This window comes from Coregonus lavaretus (genome assembly GCF_964263955.1).
Source record: "Coregonus lavaretus genome assembly, contig: HAP1_SCAFFOLD_4852, whole genome shotgun sequence".
In the NCBI taxonomy this organism is placed as follows: Eukaryota; Metazoa; Chordata; class Actinopteri; order Salmoniformes; family Salmonidae; genus Coregonus; species Coregonus lavaretus.
This window is the reverse complement of record NW_028163344.1, coordinates 20,461-45,902: the sequence shown is the minus strand read 5'-3', so window position 1 is coordinate 45,902 and position 25,442 is coordinate 20,461. Positions and strand designations below refer to the sequence as shown.

Genomic DNA, 25,442 nt, shown 5'->3' with positions numbered 1-25,442 from the left:
TGTTCAGTGTGTGTGTCCAGTGTGTGTGTGTGTGTGTCCAGTGTGTGTGTGTGTGTCCAGTGTGTGTGTGTGTGTGTCTAGTGTGTGTATGTATGTCCCAAGTGTGTTTGTGTGTGTGTGTGTCCAGGGTATGTGTGTGTGTGTGTTTGTCCTGCGTGTGTGTGTCCAGTGTGTGTGTGTGTGTGTGTGTCCAGTGTGAGTGTGTCCAGTGTGTGTGTGTTTGTCCAGTGTGTGTGTGTGTGTGTGTGTTTGTGTGTGTCCAGTGTGTGTGTGTGTGTGTGTCCAGTGTGTGTGTGTGTGTGTCCAGTGTGTGTGTGTCCAGTCTGTGTGTGTGTGTGTGTCCAGTGTGTGTGTGTGTGTCCAGTGTGTGTGTGTCCAGTGTGTGTCTGTGTCCAGTGTGTGTGTGTGTGTGTGTGTGTGTGTGTGTGTACATTGTGTGTGTGTGTGTGTCTAGTGTGTGTGTGTGTCCAGTGTGTGTGTGTGTATGTCCAGTGTGAGTGTGTCCAGTGTGTGTGTGTCCAGTGTGTGTGTTTGTCCAGTGTGTGTGTGTGTGTGTGTGTTTGTGTGTGTCCAGTGTGTGTGTGCATGTGTGTGTGTGTGTTTGTGTGTGTCCAGTGGGTGTGTGTGTCCAGTGTGTGTGTTCAGTGTATGTGTGTGTGTGTGTGTGTGCATATGTGTGTGTGTGTCCAGTGTATATGTGTGTGTGTGTGTGTCCGGTGTGTGTGTCCAGTGTGTGTGTGTGTCTAGTGTGAGTGTGTGTCCAGTGTGTGTGTCCAGTGTGTTTGTGTGTGTCCAGTGTGTGTGTGTGTGTATGTGTCCGGTGTGTGTGTGTGTGTGTCCAGTGTGAGTGTGTCCAGTGTGTGTGTGTCCAGTGTGTGTGTTTGTCCAGTGTGTGTGTGTGTGTGTGTGTGTTTGTCCAGTGTGTGTGTGTGTGTGTGTGTCCAGTGTGTGTGTGTGTGTCCGGTATGTGTGTGTCCAGTGTGTGAGTGTGTCCAGTGTGTGAGTGTGTCCAGTGTGTGTGTGTCCAGTGTGTGTGTGTGTGTCCAATGTGTGTGTGTCCAGTGTGTGTGTGTGTGTACAGTGTGAGTGTGTCCAGTGTGTGTGTGTGTGTGTGTGTGTATGTCCAGTGTGTGTGTGTGTGTCTATTGTGTGTGTGTGTGTGTCCAGTGTATGTATGTGTGTGTGTGTGTGTGTGTGTGTGTGTGTGTGTGTGTGTGTGTGTGTGTGTGTGTGTGTGTCCAGTGTGTGTGTGTCCAGTGTGAGTGTGTGTGTCCAATGTGTTTGTGTCCAGTGTGTGTGTGTGTGTACAGTGTGAGTGTGTCCAGTGTGTGTGTGTGTGTGTGTGTGTATGTCCAGTGTGTGTGTGTCCAGTGTGTGTGTTTGTCCAGTGTGTGTGTGTGTGTGTCTAGTGTGTGTGTGTGTGTGTGTCCAGTGTATGTATGTGTGTGTGTGTGTGTGTGTGTGTGTGTGTGTGTGTCCAGTGTGTGTGTGTCCAGTGTGAGTGTGTCCAGTGTGTGTGTGTGTGTCCAGTGTGTGTGTTCAGTGTGTGTATGTGTGTGTACAGTGTGTGTGTGTCCAGTGTGTGTGTGTGTGTATGTACAGCGTGTGTGTGTATGTCAAGTGTGAGTGTGTCCAGTGTATGTGTTTGTCCAGTGTGTGTATGTGTGTGTGTCCAGTGTGTGTGTGTGTGTCCAGTATGTGTGTTCAGTGTGTGTGTGTGTGTATGTGTGTGTGTGTGTGTGTGTGTCCAGTGAATGTGTGTGTGTGTGTGTCTGGTATGTGTGTGTATTTGTGTGAGTGTGTCCAGTGTGTGTGTGTCCAGTGTGTGTGTGTGTTTGTGTGTCCAGTGTGTGTGTGTGTGTGTGTGTGTCCAGTGTGTGTGTGTGTCCAGTGTGTGTGTGTGTGTCCAGTGTGTGTGTGTGTGTCCAGTGTGTGTATGTGTGTGTACAGTGTGTGTGTGTCCAGTGTGTGTGTGTGTGTATGTCCAGTGTGAGTGTGTCCAGTGTGTGTGTGTGTGTGTGTGTGTGTGTGTGTTTCCAGTGTGTGTGTGTGTGTTTGTGTGTGGATTTGTGTGTTTCCAGTGTGTGTGTGTGTGTGTGTGTGTGTGTGTGTGTGTGTGTGTTTGTGTGTCTCCAGTGTTTGTGTTCAGTGTGTTAAAGTTACTGAGGAACCCCAAACATCATGAACCCTAAACCCTGGATAGAGGGGCTCAGTGAATGTGGAGTGGAATGTGTTCAGGTGGATCAGTGTGTCAGAGGAGACTCTGTAGAAGGACAGAGTGCCGGCTGGCCAGTCCAGATACACTCCTACTCTGTGGGATCTGGAGGAGGGGACGTCTATGGTAGTGGACTTATTATTGTGCCAGGCAGAGTAACTGTTGCCAGAGCAGAACAGACTCCAGGACTTGTCATTCCATCCAATCTCACAGTCATTACCCCTTCCTCTCCTGCTGATTCCTTTATATGTCACTCCTATGTAAGCCCCTCTCCCACTCCACTCTACCTCCCAGTAACAGCGCCCAGTCAGACCCTCTCTACACAGCACCTGTTTCCAGTCAAATCTCTCTGGGTGATCAGGATACGGCTGCTCCTCTCTCCTCCATGTCACCTTTCTGTTCTCCTCAGACAGAGAGAGGAATCTGTTTACTGTGTTTGGGTCCAGTGTGAGATCACAGACATCTGATGGATGAAACCAGACACAATAATAGAAATCATCATCATTCACATTAGAATGTTAACTCACTTTTCACTAATTCATTTAATGTAGATGTTTCTAGGTATCAAAAGGAGAAGTTAAGGTAACTTGAGATTTGTTCAATGATCATATGTTATACTGTATGGTAATATAAAACACACTTATTCCCATTAATTACACACACACACATCCTGAACACACACAAACACATTGAACACACACTCACACCTGTATGCATGCATGAACACACACACACATCCTGAACACACACACACTGGAAACACATCCTAAACACACACTGGACACACACACATCTTCATGCATGAACACACACACACATTTCTAAAGTAACACGAACACACCACACACACACACAGACACACACATTGTCAAAGCAACTCTTTGTAAACTTTGGTGTCCCTGATTTGTGCTTCTGTAGAACTACAGCTGATATTTAATATGACCAAGTAAGTAATGATGGTGGTCTTTGACTTTGACTTCACTTGAATTAAGACTTATTCTTAGTCATATTCTTCACAGCAGTCAACACTCACATTTTCTAAGTCCAGGTTTCATTGTGTTCTCTCCACCATGTTCCACACTGTAGCGGTAAGCAGAAGAACAGACAGTCATTGAGGGATACACCTGAACTCACACACACACACACACACACACACACACACACACACACACACACACACACACACACACACGACACACTGGACACTCACACACACATTCAGCATATAACTTTGTATAAGCGGTGGTAAGAATGTTTGTCTGTGTGTGTATGTATGTGTCCAGTGTGTGTGTCCAGTGTGTGTGTGTGTCTGTGTGTGTGTGTCCTGTTTGTGTGTGTGTGTGTCCAGTTTGTGTGTGTCCAGTGTGTGTGTGTGTGTGTGTGTCCAGTGTGTGTGTGTCCAGTGTGTGTGTGTACAGTGTGTGTGTGTCCTGTGTGTGTGTGTGTCCAGTGTGTGTGTGTGTCCAGTGTGTGTGTGTGTCCTGTGTGTGTGTGTGTGTCCAGTGTGTGTGTGTGTGTCCAGTTTGTGTGTGTGTCCAGTTTGTGTCCAGTGTGTGTCCAGTGTGTGTGTGTGTGTGTGTTTGTGTGTTCAGTTTGTGTGTGTTTGTCAAGTGAATGTGTGTGTCCACTGTTTGTGTGTGTGTGTCCAGTGTGTGTGTGTGTGTGTGTGTGTCCAGTGTGTGTGTGTGTCTAGTGTGTGTGTGTCCAGTGTGTGTCCAATGTGTGTGTGTGTGTCCAGTGTGTTTGTGTGTGTGTCCAGTGTGTGTGTTTGTCCAGTGTTTGTGTGTGTCCAGTGTACTGATACACCTGGACCCACACACACACACACTGGACACACACACACAGGACACACACACACACACTGGACACACACACACACATTGGACACACACTGGACACACACACACTGGACACACACACACACACACACTGAACACACACACACACACACAGTCTTTATATAACTTTGTCCAAGTGGTGGTCAGAATGTTTGTCTTAACTAGCCTGATAACTCCAACATGTCTGATATGAACATTGACATAAACCCTCTACATACTTGAGTTTCTCCAGTCTGCAGTGTGGATCCTCCAGTCCAGCAGAGAGCAGTCTGACTCCTGAGTCTCCTGGGTGATTGTAGCTCAGGTCCAGCTCTCTCAGGTGTGAGGGGTTTGACTTCAGAGCTGAGACCAGAGAAGCACAGCCTTCCTCTGTGACTAGACAGCCTGACAGCCTGCAAAGAGTCAAATCATATTAAAACCACACTGCAATTCTTTGGTGGTCAAAATAGTGGCAGTATATTTTTTCAAAATGTTCAGATACACCAGTGTCCTGAAATCTGCCATATCTATTCATAAGTTAATGTATCATTATTAGAAATTATCAAAGTATTGCTTGTAGATAGAAACATGTATAGTACAAATATTTGAGTAGACTGACCAGAGCAGTTTAAAAAGCAGTATCAGTCGAAAGACAGACAGTGAGGTATCAGATTTAGATTGTATTGAGTGGACAGTCCACACCATATCTAGTTTGACAGTGAAGATAACATTTTAAATGTGGCTCTATACTCCAGCATTTTGGATTTGAGATCAAATGTTTCATATGATGTGACAGTATATAATGTCACCTTTTATTTGAGGGTATTTTAATACATATATTTTTCACCATTTAGAAATGAAAGCACTTTATGTATCTAGTCCCCCTATTTGAAGAAGTCATAAGTATACTGACCAATTCACTTATAGTGTATTAAAGTAGTCAAAAGTTGAGTATTTGGTCCCAAACTCGTTGGTTGCATTTGCAGTTTGTTTTGGTTGTGTTTTGGGTTATGTTTTGCCCAATAGTAACTGAATGGTGGATGATGACTGGAGTAATTTTCTGTCTAAGTGAGTAGATAACATGTTTCTAAACACTACTAAAGTAATCCTGATGATGCCTTGATTAAGAAAAATCATGAATGAATCATGAATAATAATGAGTGAGAAAGTTACAGAGGCTACAACAAAACATGCTAACCTCTCACCATTACGAATAACAGAGGGGGTATGATCCTTGTTCCTCTGTAACTTTCTCATTCATCATTATTCACGATTCATTCATGATTATTCATAATCATGGTAGCATCCACATGAATGTAGAAGTGTTCAGAAACATCTTCTATTCTTACTGACAATACAAGTGAAGTGACTCCAAAATGACAGGACATTTTTCACCATTCAGTTTCTATTGGGAAAACATAATCTAAAACACAACTAAAAAAACTGCAAATGCATTCAACAAGTTTGTAGAATCACAAGCTTGATGTAATCACTGCAGGTAAGGAATATGGGACCAAATACTAAACTTTTGACTACTTTAATACAATATAAGTGAATATGTCCAAATTATTAAGACTTTTTCAAATGGGAGAAATAGATACATAAAGTGATTTCATTTCTAAACAGTAACAAAGATATGTATGCAAATACTCTCAAATAAAAGGTGACATTCTGTACTGTCGCCTAATATGAAACATTTGATCTCAAATCCAAAATGCTGGAGCATAGCACCAAATTTAAAACTGTAAACTTCACTGTCCAAACACATATGGTGTGGACTATGTGTGCCTGGTAAACACATGTGGATCTGGTGAACAGTTATCACTTGTTGACCAACTACAGGAATACTGACCTCAGAGTCTCCAGTTTACAGTGGGGATTCCCCAGTCCAGCAGAGAGCAGCTTCACTCCTGAATCCTTCAGGTCATTGTTACTCAGATCCAGCTCTCTCAGGTGTGAGGGGTTTGACTTCAGAGCTGAGACCAGAGAAGCACAGCCTTTCTCTGTGACTCCACAGCCTGACAGCCTGACAGAGAGATCATCATGATTTCACAAACACACTGTTAATTTAACACCAGTAGTGTAGAAGGACAATGGCAGATGCATTTGGTTTATTCTCTCAAACAACATATAGATTCATCTTCCGTCTCCTAGAATTGTATGGTCATATTGTTATACTAATGTGAACATCAATGCATTGATTCAGTAACTTTTTCAATGTAATACTATATATTATATACATATTATAATACATATATTTCTCTAAACTGAATAATTCTTCCTGATGATTAGTACTTAAATGTCATTGTATGTACTCACAGAGCAGCTCTGGAGGCTTTGACCACTGGCAGCAGCCTCAGAAGACCTTCCTCTGATCCAGAGTATTTCTTCAGGTCAAACACATCCAGCTCCTTTTCTGAAGTCAGCAACACAAAGACCAGAGCTGACCACTGTGCAGGTGACAGTTTGGCTTCTGAGAGACTTCCTGATCTCAGGTACCATTGGATCTCCTTCACTAGAGAATGGTCATTCAGTTCATTCAGACAGTGGAACAGATTGATGCACCTCTCTGGAGAGGGATTCTCCCTGATCTTCTCCTTGATGTAGTTGACTGTTTCTTCATGGCTCTGTGAGCTGCTTCTTGTCTTTGTCAGTAGACCTCGTAAGTGCTTCTGATTGGACTCCAGTGAGAGGCCCAGAAGGAAGCGGAGGAACAGGTCCAGGTTTCCTGTCTCACTTTGTAAGGCTTTATCCACAGCACTCTTGTAGACAGTAACTTCAGTAACTTGCGGATCGGCCATTAGATTCTCATTGTTGTTGATGAATGAGAGGAACACATATACAGCAGCCAGAAACTCCTGAATGCTCAGATGCACGAAGCAGTACACCTTGTCCTGGTACAGCCCACATTCCTCTTTAAAGAGCTGTGTGCACAATCCTGAGTACACTGAGGCTTCATTGACATCAATGCCAGCCTCTTTCAGGTCTTCTTCATAGAAAATCAGATTGCCATTCACAAGCTGTTGAAAAGCCAGTTTTCCCAGTGACAGAATGCTCTCTTTATTCCAGTGTGGACCTGTCTCTTCTTTCCCAAGATACTTTTCATTCTTCTGTTTGGTATGAAACTCCACAAGGTGTGAGTACATCTCAGTCAGAGTCTTGGGCATCTCTTCTGTCTTGTCTGTACTCAACATGTGTTCAAGGACTGTTGCAGAAATCCAACAGAAGACTGGAATGTGGCACATGATGTGGAGGCTCCTTGATGTCTTTATGTGTGAGATGATTCTGCTGGCCAGGTCCTCATCACTGAATCTCTTCCTGAAGTACTCCTCCTTCTGTGGATCATTGAACCCTCGTACCTCTGTCACCTGGTCAACACACCCTGAAGGGATCTGATTGGCTGCTGCAGGTCGGGTAGTTATCCAGAGGAGAGCAGAGGGAAGCAGATTTCCCTTGATGAGATTTGTCAGCAGAGCATCCACTGAGGTTGACTCTGTGATGTCACAACAGATCTTGTTCTTCTGGAAGTCTAGGGGCAGTCGGCACTCATCCAGACCATCAAAGATGAACAGAACTTTGTACTTGTCGTAGTTGGATATTCTTGATTCTTTGGTTTCGATTGAGAAGTGATTGAGAAGTTCAATGAAAGTGTATTTTTCCATTTTCATCAAATTCAGCTCCCGAAAAGGGAAGGAAAATACAAATTGGACATCCTGATTTGCTTTTCCTTCAGCCCAGTCCAGAATGAACTTCTGCACAGAGACTGTTTTTCCAATGCCAGCGACTCCCTTTGTCAGCACAGTTCTGATAAGTTTGTCTTGTCCAGTTAAGGGTTTGAAGATGTCGTTACATTTGATTGCAGTCTCTGGTCTTGCTTGTTTCCTGGTTGTTGTCTCAATCTGTCTCAGCTCATGTTCATTATTGACCTCTCCTGTTCCACCCTCTGTGATGTAGAGCTCTGTGTAGATCTTATTGAGAAGTGTTGGGTTTCCTTGTTTAGCGATCCCCTCAAATACACATTGAAACTTCTTCTTTAGATTAGATTTGAGTTCACGTTGGCAAATCACAGCAAGCTCATCTGAATGAAGAACTAACACAGAGGATATTAATATTATGTCTGTTTTAATGCCTACAGTATTCTAGGACTGTTAAATTTTAAATTATAATCATTTCTTCGCTTAACTGACTGTATAAATGTTGTCATAATGCATTACAGACTGGAGTGACTGATTATATTATTATTGGTATTATTATTCTAGGACTGTTATAACATTTTAAATAAAAGTATTATATTGTTTATTATACTTATTATTAATATAAGTATTATTAATGTTGTCTCTCTCTCTCTCTCTCTCTCTCTCTCTCTCTCTCTCTCTCTCTCTCTCTCTCTCTCTCTCTCTCTCTCTTTCTGTCTCTCTCTGTCTCTCCTCTTCTCTGTCTAAATTAATCACCACAACACATCCCTGCTGCTACTTGATGAGGTCACTAGGTGTTGTGTTAAGGCTTCTACAATATCATTTAGTTACACAGCTACTTTAGCTGTACTTTAGCTACAGCTTTTAAATGTTTGTTATAAAACAGCATTCAACATGAGGCAGACAGCTCTTACTTTTCTCCAGTGTGTCAGCAAGCTCCTTCTGGTTCATTTTCCTCAGGACGTGCAATGTGATCTTCAGAGCCCCCTCTCTGGCACTGCTCTCCTGCTTCTCATCTTCAGCATCCACCACTTCCTTATCCTGCTTCTGACTCTCAAAGCCTTCTGGGAGTTCTGGACTAAGAATCCTCTTGAACATCTTCAGCTCGTTCTTCACAAATGTCATAATATTCTCTTCAAGCAACTGAAATAAATCAAGTAAATCAGTTAAGCAAGAGACTAAATGCTTTCTCATTAACACATGAATGAATGATTGACAGATCAATTTTACTTAAGGTAAACAAAAACAAATGTACATAACAGGACCACATACACTGAATATGGAGGCCAGGTCTGTTTGATGACTCTGGGTAGACTGACCACTGAGAATCTCTGACTCTGATCTCTCCTGTTGGTTTCTGTGGACAAAACATGAGATTACATTTCCTCTTTCAGGGACACACACATACACACACACACACACACACACACACACACACACACACAGGGAGGGAATGTTGTGTTTGTTTAATATTGTTTCAGGACTATGAAAATGGAAAAAAGGTTTAGCCTATGGATTATGAAAACAACAAAAATAAATGGGAGAGGAGAAATGACTAGAGACATTTACATTTCTTAAAACATTTTTAGTCATTTAGCAACTTACAGTTAGTGATTAAATTTTTCTATATTTTTTTTCATACTGGCCCCCCGTGGGAATCGAACCCACAACCCTGGCGTTGCAAACGCCATGCTCTACCAACTGAACAGTATTGTTTAACTCATGACCCATGAGTTCTTCTTACCTTTGTTCAGTAGAAAAGTCTCCCTCTCTAAACACTGTAGGAAGTTCCATAGACCGGTCACTCTTCATGGACACACAGCTGGGTACAGGGGAGGCTGGTCTCTCCTGCTTGATTGGGCTTCAACACAACAGAGACAAACATTACATCTCTCATCTACTCTGAGCTCAGATATGGAAACATAACAAGAGTTTCATTCCAAAACGCTATATATCCATTTTCAGAAATGTTCGTAAATTAGCTTTTATTGTTTAAAGAAATTATTAAAGAGATTGGTGTGATTTTTCACTATCTAATCATGATCAATCACTGAATGGCTTCATTTCAGAGAGACAAATGTTTTTTTTTTGCAAAATGCTATATATCTGCCTCACTCTCAGATAGATAAGTAGTACTGCTAGATTTTACACAGTCAAATGTAACAAATAACTACATTTTTAATAAAGAACTGTACAAATGATACACTTGTGACATCAATATTTACATATTTAAAAATAATAATTCAACACAGTAATATGATATCTGTATGTAAAACATTTACATTTTACATTTTAGTCATTTAGCAGATGTTTTTATCTAGGGTCCGGTTTCCCAAAAGCATTTTAAGGCCAAGTTCATCATTAGAATCTTCGTAGGAGCATTGTTAAATCTCTGAGCTGTTTCATAAAACTATTGTTATTAACACTTGAAAAGTAAAAACGCCTTCCTTAGTTGTTAGTTTATTTAGCAGAACAATTTTTCTTAGTTACTTTTTTAAAAACTCTGCTTTGTTGGTTCTTCACTAACCATTTCACGGTGAGGTCTACACATGTTGTATTCGGCGCATGTGACAAATCAAATTTGGTTAGATTGATTTGTTCATTTTCTAAATGTTCTGTCTTCAGTAGTTGAACACATTATTACTTCAACCTCGTGAAAGTGTGTTAGTCATAAAGAACTTTATATCGAAGGAGTGCCTTTGATTTGACGGCCTGCACATGTGCAGTTCAGCACAAGACGACCATTAGACCCAATGACGTATTTCTGCGCATGAGCTTCAAATCAAATCAAATTGTATTTCTCACATGCGCCGAATACAACAGGGGTACACTTTACCGTGAAATGCTTACTTACGAGCCCTTTCCCAACAATGCAGAGTTAAAAAGTCATAAAAATTCACTAAATAAAAAAGGAAATAGTAACATAATAAAATAACAATAATGAGGCTATAAGGACTACCAGTACTGAGTCCATGTGCAGGGTACCAGGTAGTTGAGGTAATAACTAGACTATATACAAGGAGTACCAGTACTGAGTCCATTTGCAGGGTACCAGGTAGTTTAGGTAATAACTAGACTATATACAAGGAGTACCAGTACTGAGTCAATGTGCAGGGTACCAGGTAGTTGAGGTAATAACTAGACTATATACAAGGAGTACCAGTACTGAGTCAACATGCAGGGGTAGCAGGTAGTTGAGGTAATAACTAGACTATATACAAGGAGTACCAGTACTGAGTCAATGTGCAGGGGTACCAGGTAGTTGAGGTAATAATTAGACTATATACAAGGAGTACCAGTACTGAGTCAATGTGCAGGGGTACCAGGTAGTTGAGGTAATAACTAGACTATATACAAGGAGTACCAGTACTGAGTCAATGTGCAGGGTACCAGGTAGTTGAGGTAATAACTAGACTATATACAAGGAGTACCAGTACTGAGTCAACGTGCAGGGGTACCAGGTAGTTGAGGTAATAACTAGACTATATACAAGGAGTACCAGTACTGAGTCAATGTGCAGGGTACCATGTAGTTGAGTTAATAACTAGACTATATACAAGGAGTACCAGTACTGAGTCAATGTGCAGGGGTACCAGGTAGTTGAGGTAATAACTAGACTATATACAAGGACTACCAGTACTGAGTCAATGTGCAGGGGTACCAGGTAGTTGAGGTAATAACTAGACTATATACAAGGAGTACCAGTACTGAGTCAATGTGCAGGGTACCAGGTAGTTGAGGTAATAACTAGACTATATACAAGGAGTACCAGTACTGAGTCAATGTGCAGGGTACCAGGTAGTTGAGGTAATAACTAGACTATATACAAGGAGTACCAGTACAGAGTCAATGTACCAGGTAGTTGAGGTAATAACTAGACTATATAAAAGGAGTACCAGTACTGAGTCAATGTGCAGGGTACCAGGTAGTTGAGGTAATAACTAGACTATATACAAGGAGTACCAGTACTGAGTCAATGTGCAGGATACCAGGAAGTTGAGGTAATAACTAGACTATATACAAGGAGTACAAGTACAGAGTCAATGTGCAGGGGTACCAGGTAGTTGAGGTAATAACTAGACTATATACAAGGAGTACCAGTACTGAGTCAATGTGCAGGGGTAACAGGTAGTTGAGGTAATAACTAGACTATATACAAGGAGTACCAGTACTGAGTCAATGTGCAGGGTACCAGGTAGTTGAGGTAATAACTAGACTATATACAAGGAGTACCAGTACTGAGTCAATGTGCAGGGGTACCAGGTAGTTGAGGTAATAACTATACTATATACAAGGAGTACCAGTACTGAGTCAATGTGCAGGGTACCAGGTAGTTGAGGTAATAACTAGACTATATACAAGGAGTACCAGTACTGAGTCAATGTGCAGGGGTACCAGGTAGTTGAGGTAATAACTAGACTATATACAAGGAGTACCAATACTTAGTCAATGTTCAGGGGTACCAGGTAGTTGAGGTAATAACTAGACTATATACAAGGAGTACCAGTACTGAGTCAATGTGCAGGGGTACCAGGTAGTTGAGGTAATAACTAGACTATATACAAGGAGTACCAGTACTGAGTCAACGTGCAGGGGTACCAGGTAGTTGAGGTAATAACTAGACTATATACAAGGAGTACCAGTACTGAGTCAATGTGCAGGGGTACCAGGTAATTGATGTAATATGTACATGTAGGTAGGGGTAAAAGTGACTAGGCAATCAGGATAGAGATTTCATCTCCTCATCCAGGGAGTGCACACACACACACACACACACACACACACACACTCACACACACACACACACACACACACACACACACACACTCACTCACTGACACACACACACACACACACACAGGGAAGGAATGTTGTGTTAGTTTAATATTGTTTCAGGACTATGAAAATTGAAAAAAAGTATTAGTCTATGGATTATGAAAACAACAAAAATAAATGGGAAAATGGGAGAGGAGAAATGACTAGAGACAGTGTTGTTTAACTCACTGACCATGACCCATGAGTTCGTCTTACCTTTGTTCAATAGAAAAGTCTCCCTCTCTAAACACTATAGGAAGTTCCATAGACCAGTCACTCTTCATGGACACACAGCTGGGTACAGGGGAGGCTGGTCTCTCCTGCTTGATTGGACTTCAACACAACAGAGACAAACATTACGTCTCTCATCTACTCTGAGCTCAGATGGGGAAACATAACAAGAGTTTCATTCCAAAATGCTATATATCCATTTTCAGAAATGTTTGTAAATAAGCTTTTATTGTTTAAAGAAATGATGAAAGAGATTGGTGTTTTTTTCAGTAGCTAATCATGGTATGCGATTGTTCAATGACAGACATGTATTTCTTTAAAATCTATCAATTGATGGTTTCATTTCAAAGAGACAAATAATCATGTTTTTTTTGTGCAATTTTCTATACATCTGCCTCACTCACAGAGAAATAAGTAGTACTGCTAGGTTTTACACAGTTATAATATATCTGCCTCACTCTCAGAGAAATAAGTAGTACTGCTACGTTTTACACAGTAATAATATATACCTACCTCACTCTCAGAGAAATAAGTAGTACTGCTAGGTTTTACACAGTCAAATGTGACCAACCGGCTCGATTCGGTCTTATGTAGCAACATTTGAAATTGTGTTTTTTACATTGGATAAAAGTAGAGACTCAGCTAGAAAAAGGTATATCATACACTACAGTTGAGGAACAATGGGAAAGCAATTCTGCTTTGAAAGATGATCAACTTGTAACCTCAATTTTGAGGAAATGATCTTTGAAAGTTGTGGTACACATACTGGAGAGCTCTTCTTTATCTACAGTGGTTTTACTTTGGTAGATAATGTCACCCATCTAAATAAATAGTATATATATATATAGTTAACTAAATGTATGGTGTTTTTGGTTTATGTCAGTTTCATTGTTTGTTATGCTATAAATTGTTATTGTATGGTTGTAAGTGGTAAAATTAACTAATTAATTAATTACTACTTTAGTAAGGATATACTTTATTCAGTACTACTGCAGTTGCTAAATAATTCCAATAGATGGCAGCATAAGACCACGAATGACATTTCAGAAGGTTAGTTTAGTTTTCTCCCTGGATACACCACCACTCCCCCTCACAGGAAAACTCCTGCACACGCTTTTTACTGTCCCTTTCCACACTGCTAACGCAAGAGGAACGACTGAAAAAGCATTTAACAGATTACTGTGAAATAATATAATTATGATTAATGTTTATTATTACCTGTTTTTATACTCATGTTTTGAAATCATACTTCATTACTATAATGATTATCAATAAGCCTGAACTTTAATTTAGTCACCTCTGGTCAAGAAACAAGTATTTTCCTAGTACATTCATTGTCAGATTCATCAACCAGCAGCAAGCACTCTGCCTTCTAGCACAAGCGAGGGGCATGTTGAGGTACATTTGCTAACCGCAAGGGTTGCATGATGTAATTTATTGGCGGGCTGGAAGACGCACTCTTGTCTTATCTATTCCGAGGTTGTTTAATCGCAATATTAGATATTTAAAAATGCATGTATACTAGGGTTGAGGTTGGAGCATCTGACTAGTGATTATTTACCAGGGGTTCAACACCTGCTATAGTCACTATTTAATTGTTCTTCCAAAAGCATCACAGGCCTAATACGAGATATATAGCTAGCTAAAGTAATGAGTGACCATTTTAGAAAATCATGGGACATATAGTATTTGGTTGCATGCTATTTCATGTCAATCATATTGCTGCTTGTAGCCTATAACTGATGCTTCGTGGTCTTATGCTGCCATCTATTGGAAATATTTAGCTATTAAAAGTTATTAATTCACATACAGACGTTGGTGAGGCAGCTGAGAAATAAAGTGTATTAGATCAGTCTCAAACCTGCCCCACGCCAATTGCTGGACTTTCACACAGAGTTTACTAAGTCACCCAATTCAAACCACATTTGAAAAATAAAACAAATGTGTCTTATTTATCAAGTGCTCTGTCTTGCTATTATACATATAATAAAATAACAACAAAATAATTAAAACACTATTTAATACTATAATTGTATTTATTAACATAATATTATTACTAAAATAGTTTCTAAAAGTGTTCTAGGCTACCCTACCCTAGAATTAGGGGTTACGGCTAAAATAGGTTATAAGTATGGAGGACTAAAAGTGCCACAATTAAATAAATAAATACACCATTAAATAATTACTTAAATGTGTCATTAATTAATTCAAATTAGAATTAAATACATAAATGTGTAATTAAATGTATCATTAATTAATTCAAATACCGATTCATTTTATGTAAAATACATATATAATTATTTCACTATTTACATTTACATTTCATGATCCTGCATTGCAGTGATTCATGAATTACTTAAAACTGTCAAACTGACCCATCAAAGTCAGTGGGCGGGGCTAACGCGAATCTAGTCTGATCCATTGCTTTGGTCTGAAGTAGAGTAGGCCAACCTGGATAGAGACAATGGAGGATCTCCGTGAACTTTCCAGGGAGTTGGTTAGAGACATTTTAAATTTAGCAGAGGATGTAGAAGCAGGACCTGCTGACATTATCCGGAATTGATTTGTCTTGGCTTGATGCAGAGGGTAACCAATCAGGCGTTAGGTTCCGCCTACCAACTTTTGATGGGTCAGTTTGACAGTTTTAAGTAATTCAGGAAGCACTCCAACGCAGGACCATGAAATGTAAATGTAAATAGTGAAATTATTATATATGTATTTTACATAAAATGAATCGGTATTTGAATTAATTAATGACACATTTAATAACACATTTATGTATTTAATTCTAATTTTAATTAATTAATGACACATTTAAGTAATTATTTAATGGTGTATTTATTCATTTAATTGTGGCACTTTTAGTCCTCCATATATAAGTAGGGTAAGAGTTTCTGTATAGCACTTTGTGACATCTGCTGGTGTAAAAAGGGCTTTATAAATACATTTGATTGATTGTTAGGTTTAGGGTTTTTATGGCAAAAAACTGTATGGGTTTATAGCACTCTTGCGCCTCCCTTTGGCCATCTGTGGGTACTACATAACTCATTCATTAAATTTTTTACATTTACATTTTACATATTTAGCAGACGCTCTTATACAGAGCGACTTACAGTTAGTGAGTGCATACATTTTCATACTGGCCCCCCGTGGGAAACGAACCCACAACCCTGGCGTTGCAAGCGCCATGCTGTACCAACTGAGCTATATCAATCAATTTTATTTTATATAGCCCTTCTTACATCAGCTAATATCTCGAAGTGCTGTACAGAAACCCAGCCTAAAACCCCAAACAGCTAGTAATGCAGGTGTAGAAGCACTTCCACTTTTAATAGTTAAAGGAGCTTGGTGAACAATGCTTAAAACTTGACCTAGTAATTATTATGATTTTATATGACACTTGCTAGGCTCATAATCTGAGGTAGCAACTGTGTCAGATCTACAAATCCATTAGCTAGACCACCCAATTAGACAACAATCACCCCATTATACCCATTTGGTTTGCAACTCAGTGAACCTGCGCAGCATTCGCTCAATTTGATGCCTATGAACGAAGATTTCGATGCATATCAAATTACCCAGCAGCCATTTAGAAACAACAAGTCATCAGAAAAATTGTTATTTCTTAAAAAAAAAAAATATTCTGGCTGTTTAAATCTGCCACATCTTGAAAAAGAGGACAGGGACATGCGTTTTGTTTAGATTGTACACTTTTTTCTTAAAACAAATATGTTTAACCATGACCAGAAAATGTTTAACGTTTGATGGCTTTGCGCCAGACAACACCTCTTAGACTGTGGCTCACCACAACATGTACTCAGGTTAACGTTGAGCGTGCTCACCAAGTAACCGTAACCTTGTTAATAATAAGTTACCTGAGCTAAACCTACAGTAGAACTAATAGGAGCTGGCAGGGTGAAAAATGCCCAAACATGAGGCCTGTTTTTTCGCCATTACTTAATAACCAGGGACAGAAGGTAATATTATGAAACTGGGCTCCATGGCGGATGCAATGAACTAATTTTATCAGAAATAAACTTTGTAAAAAATGTAACTTGAGGCGCCCTGAAAATTATATTCAAAAAGTTCAGTCCTTGGACACAGAGGGGTTAAACACTAAAGTTACCGTCCATCTAGTGAAGAGGAGAACCAGACAGAGGGATGGTAGGTAGCCAGCATCCGTCAACGAGAGAGGGAGAAGCCCTCCACCGTATTTAACAGGTGGAAGAAACAACCCGGGAGCTCCATCGGTCCACAAGAAAAGCAGGCAGCCGGTGATGATGTAGTGGTAGCTAGCTTAGCTAGCTGTACCGACTACCTTGGCTAGCTAGCAGGTCGTTCGTCTGTCCCTCGAGGATGATGACGAATCCGGTGAACCACAAGATGAAACAAGGATAGCGAGTGAAAGGGATCTGGCTACACTCATACTGTCCCTGACCATTACGCAAAAAAGCTAATTGAACAATAAACTTCGGTGTCTCAACACTGTAACGAACTCTGTCGTTGTTCCCCAACATCACCTCAGTCCACTCAGCGCGTAACTGGACAATATGCTTGGCGCCAAACCGTACGTGGACGCAGGCAGTTCTGTACAGGGACGCGGGCAGTTCCAGAACGCGGACATGAGCAGTGCAACACAATACATTTACATTTACATTTTAATCACTTAGCAGACGCTCTTATCCAGAGCGACTTACAGTTAGTGAGTGCATACATAACCCAGTCTTTATACTGGCTTACATTAGTAATATTCATTTAGCTATTTTTATATGTAAAACAAACATTCAAAGTTTTTTAATAACAAAGTGTCTCAGAGTAGAACATTGGTCGTATAAGTGCTGAGAAGAAAGACATTTTACACTTATGGGTATAAATTAAAGCTATGCATGAAGCCTCTAGTCCCACCTAGTCAGGAGATATTTAGGACACCTGATGAGCTGTCCTAACCAGTTAAGAGTTAACAGCAGGTGTCTTGATAATACTATAGAATAATGCAGTGAGTCAGTGGTTCCTGCGCCACATGTAATTGCTTTGGAGTAGTTAAAATAATGTTTCTATATTTCTATATGATCAATCCATAAATAATATAGACCTACATGCAACAGTTTCTCTTCAGCTTTTGACAATGATTTCTGTATAATAATTATGTATAATAAATGTTAGTGATTCAATATCCTAGTTAATCATTACATGTCTTTTAACACACTATCTATGTTTTGCTCAGTCTGGCAGTTACCCAGAACTATCAGAGGCTCTCTCTTGTGGCTGCTGCTGATGACAACTGCATGTATGTTTTCATAATAATGATGTCTGCGTAACATTTTGTCTTCATTTTGGCAGATTAACTCATGCTTATTTCTGAATATTAACTCAGGTTTTCGCCCAGCTGCAAATGAGTTGGAGCTGTGGCAGGCGTTGGACCAGTGGCCGAAAAGTGTCCAGTTTGAATCCTGGGCCGGGCGCTGGAAAGAACGGGCGGAATTGATCTGACCCCTGGAGGGCTGCTGGGTCCACGTCCTCAAAACAATCACCTTTCGTTGGGCCCTTGAGCAAGGCCCTTAACCCCACAACATGCTCTCCATCCAGGGGCGCTGCACTGCAGCTTGAACCTGTGCTGGTCTCAACTGTATGTGTGAGGTCTGCTGTTTGGGGGGGTTATGAACGGAGCAGAAAATACATTTTTGTTGTTTGCTGGAACTAATGGACAAAGTTGTACTGTATTGTAATGTATTGTAAAGAAGTCAGCCAGAGTTGGGCCATCGTTCGAACAAAGAGATGCCTCCCTGGCCACCAGTGTGTTTGAATATAACGAAGATAAATTCTACCCCCCATACAATACTTTTATACACAGTAATTACTTTTTTATATATATAATAATAATAATTAATTATACACATTACATTTTGGATAGATAGTACTCAGACATCTATAGTGTTTACAGTAATGACTATTACCGATCATGATCTTTTTTAATCCCACCCCTCTGCTACTCTCAGCCCCGCCCACCTATCTCCGTAGAACATCCTCTTTTGATTTCCACCTGCCATATTTTTTTTAGCTGCGCTGTGATGTCTTACATGCATTTTTAACCTTTCTAGTCGCATAGTATCCACAGACTGTAAGTTAAAGATCAATATTTTTCATAAAAGTATTGTTCTATTGTTGATTGACTGACTATGGCTTTCCAAATCCCCAGCACTGCTATTTCTAAGGATCATTTTTAATGAATATTGGGATTTTTCAACCATTCCTATTTTCCTATAAATTATATTCTTAGCTAAAAATATTCCTATTTAATAGTAGTAGCCATAATTCATAAATGGCACCATGCAGGGTTCTATATGGAGCCATTTTGGTTCAGAGAAGAAGAACCTCTAGAGTTCTGATTAAAGAACCCTATAAAAGGTTTCTATATAGAACTTTTAGTGGTTCCATATATTAAGCAAGCAATAGAACCCTTGTTGTTTAAAACAGGAGTGAAGAGTGTGTTGATTTGACGGTAGTATTGTCAAAATTCCGCTTGTAACAACGATCAGAATTAGTAAAAACAATAAGGTTCTGCATGACATCATATTAGACAATAACTAAGAGTAGGATCAATGATTGTGTCATGCAAAACTTCTATAGATGTGTGTGTATGCTGGTAAAGATGTGTCTGTGTGTGTGTGTGTGTGTGTGTGTGCTGGTGAGACAACCACATATCACAGTCAAATATACAGGATACAAACATTTCATTCCAGCTATATAGCGTTTTGTTTAACAAAAATTAATACGCAAAAATCTATTAATTAAAATCTTAGAACAACAATATTTTACACGCACATGAAGGTACCCATAAGCAATCATTTCTGATGTAAAATAACAAACGTGAAAAAATTGTGGATATAACGTTTTAGAAATAAACTCCTTATAAATTCTTAAACAACATTGTCATCTCACCTCTTAGCTTTGGTGTCATGTCCCCCAGAGAGACTCATTTTAGAGGCAGGGACCCCCTCCTCTCTCTCCCCAGAGAGACTCATTTTAGAGGCAGAGCCCCCCTCCTCTCTCTCCCCAGAGAGACTCATTTTAGAGCACTGACCCCTAAACAGAGATCCAACAGTTTGGTTGTGGTTAACACAGTGACAACTAATTATTGAAGGTCAATTGTTCTATTTTATTCATTATCTCTTAGAAATAAAACATTTACTAACAGACACGTCCAAACAGTCAGGTGATTTAATGCAATCACATCAACACGGAGTTTAGTGAGCAGGTAACTTAGTGGGTAAGAGCGTTGTGCCAGTAACCGAAAGGTTGCTGGTTCTAATCCCCGAGCCGACTAGGTGAAAAATCTGTCGATGTGCCCTTAAGCAAGGCACTTAACCCTAATTGCTCATGTAAGTCGCTCTGGATAAGAGCGTCTGCTAAATGACTAAAATGTCAAATGTCATGACTGATATTGTTAACCTTTTCTCCATGTAGTGGAACTAATAATAATAATAGTAATAATAATAATAATGGGGGATTGATGGAAGTTACAATCTATCTGAAATATTAAAGCTGATCTAAAACTAAAATAAAATAAAATAAAAATGATAATAATGTCTCACTTTCTCTTGTAATAATTCCACTCATTCTAGTGTGTTGCTTTGTTCAACAGGTCTGCTATTATTATGATATTATTTAATTTAATTCATAATATCAATGTTAAGAAAAGTACGTTCAGGTTTCATACCAAATCACACAGGAAGCAGGAGCTCATTGTAATTTAGAAAACAACAAATGTTCTGATATTCTGAAAGATGATTTAGAACTATGATACATTAACATTTTTACAAATTGTAAAATAACCACGATATATACGAATCCTATAATACGAGATATGAACAACAATATGTTTTTGAATCTGACTTGCCTATGCCCAGTAAGCGCCATTTTGTATCATTGAACTGTCACGTACCTGTCCCAGGTGAAATGGACTGTTAGATCTGAGTGTTTTACTGTCATTCTCTATACTATAATAACACCATATATTTAATTTCCCTACACACTTTACAATAATCCCTTGGAAGAGTCTTACCTTGTAGCCTGTATTCACAACCAGAACATGTCAAATCATTGAGATATTTTCCGTTCTGCTGAGAGAGCACCTTCCTGATGACAAGTGGCTCTGTATCTGTGTTCTAGGTACAGTTGATCTTTGGATGCAATAATATCTGGTCAAAGTCTAGTGGCACAACACCATAGTATAGCATTAACATAACAGTAGTTTAACCTTTGGCCAGTAAAGGCCATGGCATACTTTAAAATGTTGAATCATTATGATGGATCCAGTTTCAACATATCTCTAACTTTGAACCATAAAATGGGGTCCCAAATTATTGACTCCCTTGATAAAGATGAGTAAAAATGACTGTATAAAATAAATCATTCCAATACTGAGCTATATTGGATGCCAAAAAAAATGGAAATTAAATGATTTTATACAATTGCTAAGAGAAATTGCTCAGAGAAAGAGATTTTGTTTAACAAAAAATAAAAAAATACTCAAAAAGGTAGGGGTCAAATTTGACATTCCCTTTCAATACCTCCCTTGTGAGGATAACGGCATTGAGCCTTTATCTAAAATGTTTTATGAGTTGGAGAACACTTTGGGAGTGATTTCAGACCATTCCTACATACAGAATCCTTCCAAATGGCCAACTACAGGAAGGTAAAGGTACAACTAAACACACAATAAAGAAACAAATCTCCCTAATTGACAGGAGGCTTGAATCTTAGTCATTTACCCACCGGCCTCTTACTACTAACTATCCCAATTTATACATTCTACCAACATCATACATAAATAATCCCTGGTAGGATCCTTACTACTATCCCAATGTATACATTCTACCAACATCATACATAAATAATCCCTGGTAGGATCCTTACTACTATCCCAATGTATATATTCTACCAACATCATACATAAATAATCCCTGGTAGGATCCTTACTACTATCCCAATGTATACATTCTACCAACATCATACATAAATAATCCCTGGTAGGATCCTTACTACCATCCCAATGTATACATTCTACCAACATCATACATAAATAATCCCTGGTAGGATCCTTACTACTATCCCAATGTATACATTCTACCAACATCATACATAAATAATCCCTGGTAGGATCCTTACTACTATCCCAATGTATACATTCTACCAACATCATACATAAATAATCCCTGGTAGGATCCTTACTACTATCCCAATGTATACATTCTACCAACATCATACATGAATAATCCCTGGTAGGATCCTTACTACTATCCCAATGTATACATTCTACCAACATCATACATAAATAATCCCTGGTAGGATCCTTACTACTATCCCAATGTATACATTCTACCAACATCATACATAAATAATCCCTGGTAGGATCCTTACTACTATCCCAATGTATACATTCTACCAACATCATACATAAATAATCCCTGGTAGGATCCTTACTACTATCCCAATGTATACATTCTACCAACATCATACATAAATAATCCCTGGTAGGATCCTTACTACCATCCCAATTTATACATTCTACCAACATCATACATAAATAATCCCTGGTAGGATCCTTACTACTATCCCAATGTATACATTCTACCAACATCATACATAAATAATCCCTGGTAGGATCCTTACTACTATCCCAATGTATACATTCTACCAACATCATACATAAATAATCCCTGGTAGGATCCTTACTACTATCCCAATGTATACATTCTACCAACATCATACATGAATAATCCCTGGTAGGATCCTTACTACTATCCCAATGTATACATTCTACCAACATCATACATAAATATTCCCTGGTAGGATCCTTACTACTATCCCAATGTATACATTCTACCAACATCATACATAAATAATCCCTGGTAGGATCCTTACTACTATCCCAATGTATACATTCTACCAACATCATACATAAATAATCCCTGGTAGGATCCTTACTACTATCCCAATGTATACATTCTACCAACATCATACATGAATAATCCCTGGTAGGATCCTTACTACTATCCCAATGTATACATTCTACCAACATCATACATAAATATTCCCTGGTAGGATCCTTACTACTATCCCAATGTATACATTCTACCAACATCATACATAAATAATCCCTGGTAGGATCCTTACTACTATCCCAATGTATACATTCTACCAACATCATACATAAATAATCCCTGGTAGGATCCTTACTACTATCCCAATGTATACATTCTACCAACATCATACATAAATAATCCCTGGTAGGATCCTTACTACCATCCCAATTTATACATTCTACCAACATCATACATAAATAATCCCTGGTAGGATCCTTACTACTATCCCAATGTATACATTCTACCAACATCATACATAAATAATCCCTGGTAGGATCCTTACTACTATCCCAATGTATACATTCTACCAACATCATACATAAATAATCCCTGGTAGGATCCTTACTACTATCCCAATGTATACATTCTACCAACATCATACATGAATAATCCCTGGTAGGATCCTTACTACTATCCCAATGTATACATTCTACCAACATCATACATAAATATTCCCTGGTAGGATCCTTACTACTATCCCAATGTATACATTCTACCAACATCATACATAAATAATCCCTGGTAGGATCCTTACTACTATCCCAATGTATACATTCTACCAACATCATACATAAATAATCCCTGGTAGGATCCTTACTACTATCCCAATGTATACATTCTACCAACATCATACATGAATAATCCCTGGTAGGATCCTTACTACTATCCCAATGTATACATTCTACCAACATCATACATAAATATTCCCTGGTAGGATCCTTACTACTATCCCAATGTATACATTCTACCAACATCATACATAAATAATCCCTGGTAGGATCCTTACTACTATCCCAATGTATACATTCTACCAACATCATACATAAATAATCCCTGGTAGGATCTCTCTCCACCCCCCTAACCCAACTCAATCCCTAACCCTAACCCAACCCTATCCCTAACCCTAACCCTAACCCTAACCCTAACCCTAACCCTAACCCTAACCCAACTCTATCCCTAACCCTAACCCTAACCCTAACCCTAACCCTAACCCTAACCCTAACCCTAACCCTAACCCTAACCCAACTCTATCCCTAACCCTAACACAACCCTAACCCTAACCCTAACCCTAACCCAACTCTATCCCTAACCCTAACCCAACTCTATCCCTAACCCAACCCTAGCTCCAAGCAGCAGCACTGTGGCAAGGACTGGATGTTGTTTGGATGAATTGTGATCTGCATGATTTTTAACAAGCAACTCCACTCTACTACAAAGTTCATATTCAATGTGATAAACACAACTTGTTCCTTACTTTTTATTTTGTTTTTAGAAACCACTTTTCAGACCTTGTTTTACCATTACCACATTTAAATGTACCCCTTGATTTCTGTTGAAATATTTAGTGTTTGTGTGTGTATCTTGTTGCCTAGTGTCCAGCAGAAGGGATCCAGGTGAGTATCTGAAGTTCAATTGATCCTGATTGTTCACAGTTTGATGCCAGGAACAACTAGTGAAGATATCGACACACAAGAGCTTTCATTGGTTCTATGGTTGGTTCAACTAGGTATGTATTCTGTATCTCATTATAGATCCATCTGTGGTTGGTTCAGCTAGATATGTATTCTGTACCTCATTATAGATCCATCTGTGGTTGGTTCAGCTAGATATGTATTCTGTACCTCTATATAGACCCATCTGTGGTTGGTTCAGCTAGATATCTATTCTGTACCTCATTATAGATCCATCTGTGGTTGGTTCAGCTAGATATGTATTCTGTACCTCTATATAGACCCATCTGTGGTTGGTTCAGCTAGATATGTATTCTGTACCTCATTATAGATCCATCTGTGGTTGGTTCAGCTAGATATGTATTCTGTACCTCATTATGGATCCATCTGTGGTTGGTTCAGCTAGATATGTATTCTGTACCTCATTATAGATCCATCTGTGGTTGGTTCAACTAGATATGTATTCTGTACCTCATTATAGATCCATCTGTGGTTGGTTCAGCTAGATATGTATTCTGTACTTCATTATAGATCCATCTGTCAGCATTGTAAACAATGTCAAGTCTAGAGTGGAATGTCACACACATGGTTTGTGATACCACAACTGTCTCACAACAGTTCCTCTGCATTACAGCCCCACCCTGTGGTTAACATCAGTATTGCAGCTGTGTCAATCAGGCCAGTTTGGAGTGGATGAATGAAATAATCTTTCAAGGGTTTTTATTTATCTAAACATTCTTTTTGTTGTTTTTTGCCGCAAAATTGTCTTTGTACAGAAAGGGCACACATAGAAGACACACGTAACTAGTATTGTTAAAATCATTTAATAACACAACACTAACAACCAGGCTATACAGTAGAAGAACAGCGGAGACAAAGCACCATTTTCATTTCAGAATCCTAGAAGCCAATACAATAGTTGTATTTGGCGTATCACAAAGATTTAAAACATTTACATTTACATTACATTTACGTCATTTAGCAGACGCTCTTATCCAGAGCGACTTACAAATTGGTGCATTAACCTTATAGCCAGTGGGAAAACCACTTTACAATATGTTTTTTTTTTTTTT

The 25,442-nt window shown here is 39.3% G+C and overlaps 1 protein-coding gene across 1 annotated transcript; it reads right to left on the bottom strand.

The window, feature by feature from the left end:
• Positions 1-27: 27 nt before the first annotated feature.
• On the bottom strand, positions 28-9,670 carry LOC311118217 (NLR family CARD domain-containing protein 3-like). Its single transcript, XM_084193061.1, has 7 exons — positions 9,472-9,670; positions 8,642-8,805; positions 6,352-8,110; positions 5,885-6,058; positions 4,272-4,445; positions 3,249-3,295; positions 28-2,678 (listed from the first exon to the last, which is right to left on the bottom strand). Exons 1-7 carry the CDS (start codon positions 9,537-9,539, stop codon positions 2,146-2,148), a joined length of 2,919 nt encoding a protein of 972 aa, XP_084049187.1. The 5' UTR covers positions 9,540-9,670; the 3' UTR covers positions 28-2,145.
• Between the last annotated feature and the right edge of the window lie 15,772 nt (positions 9,671-25,442).

Excerpts from the sequence above, each read along its gene's own strand:
- LOC311118217 (XM_084193061.1), bottom strand. The coding sequence starts at position 9,539 with ATGAAGAGTGACCGGTCTATGGAACTTCCTACAGTGTTTAGAGAGGGA. Across the intron at positions 8,111-8,641 it reads TGCTGACACACTGGAGAAAA|ATGAGCTTGCTGTGATTTGC; the intron begins GTAAGAGCTGTC and ends TTCTTCATTCAG. Across the intron at positions 3,296-4,271 it reads TGCAGACTGGAGAAACTCAA|TGTGGAACATGGTGGAGAGA; the intron begins GTATGTAGAGGG and ends TTACCGCTACAG.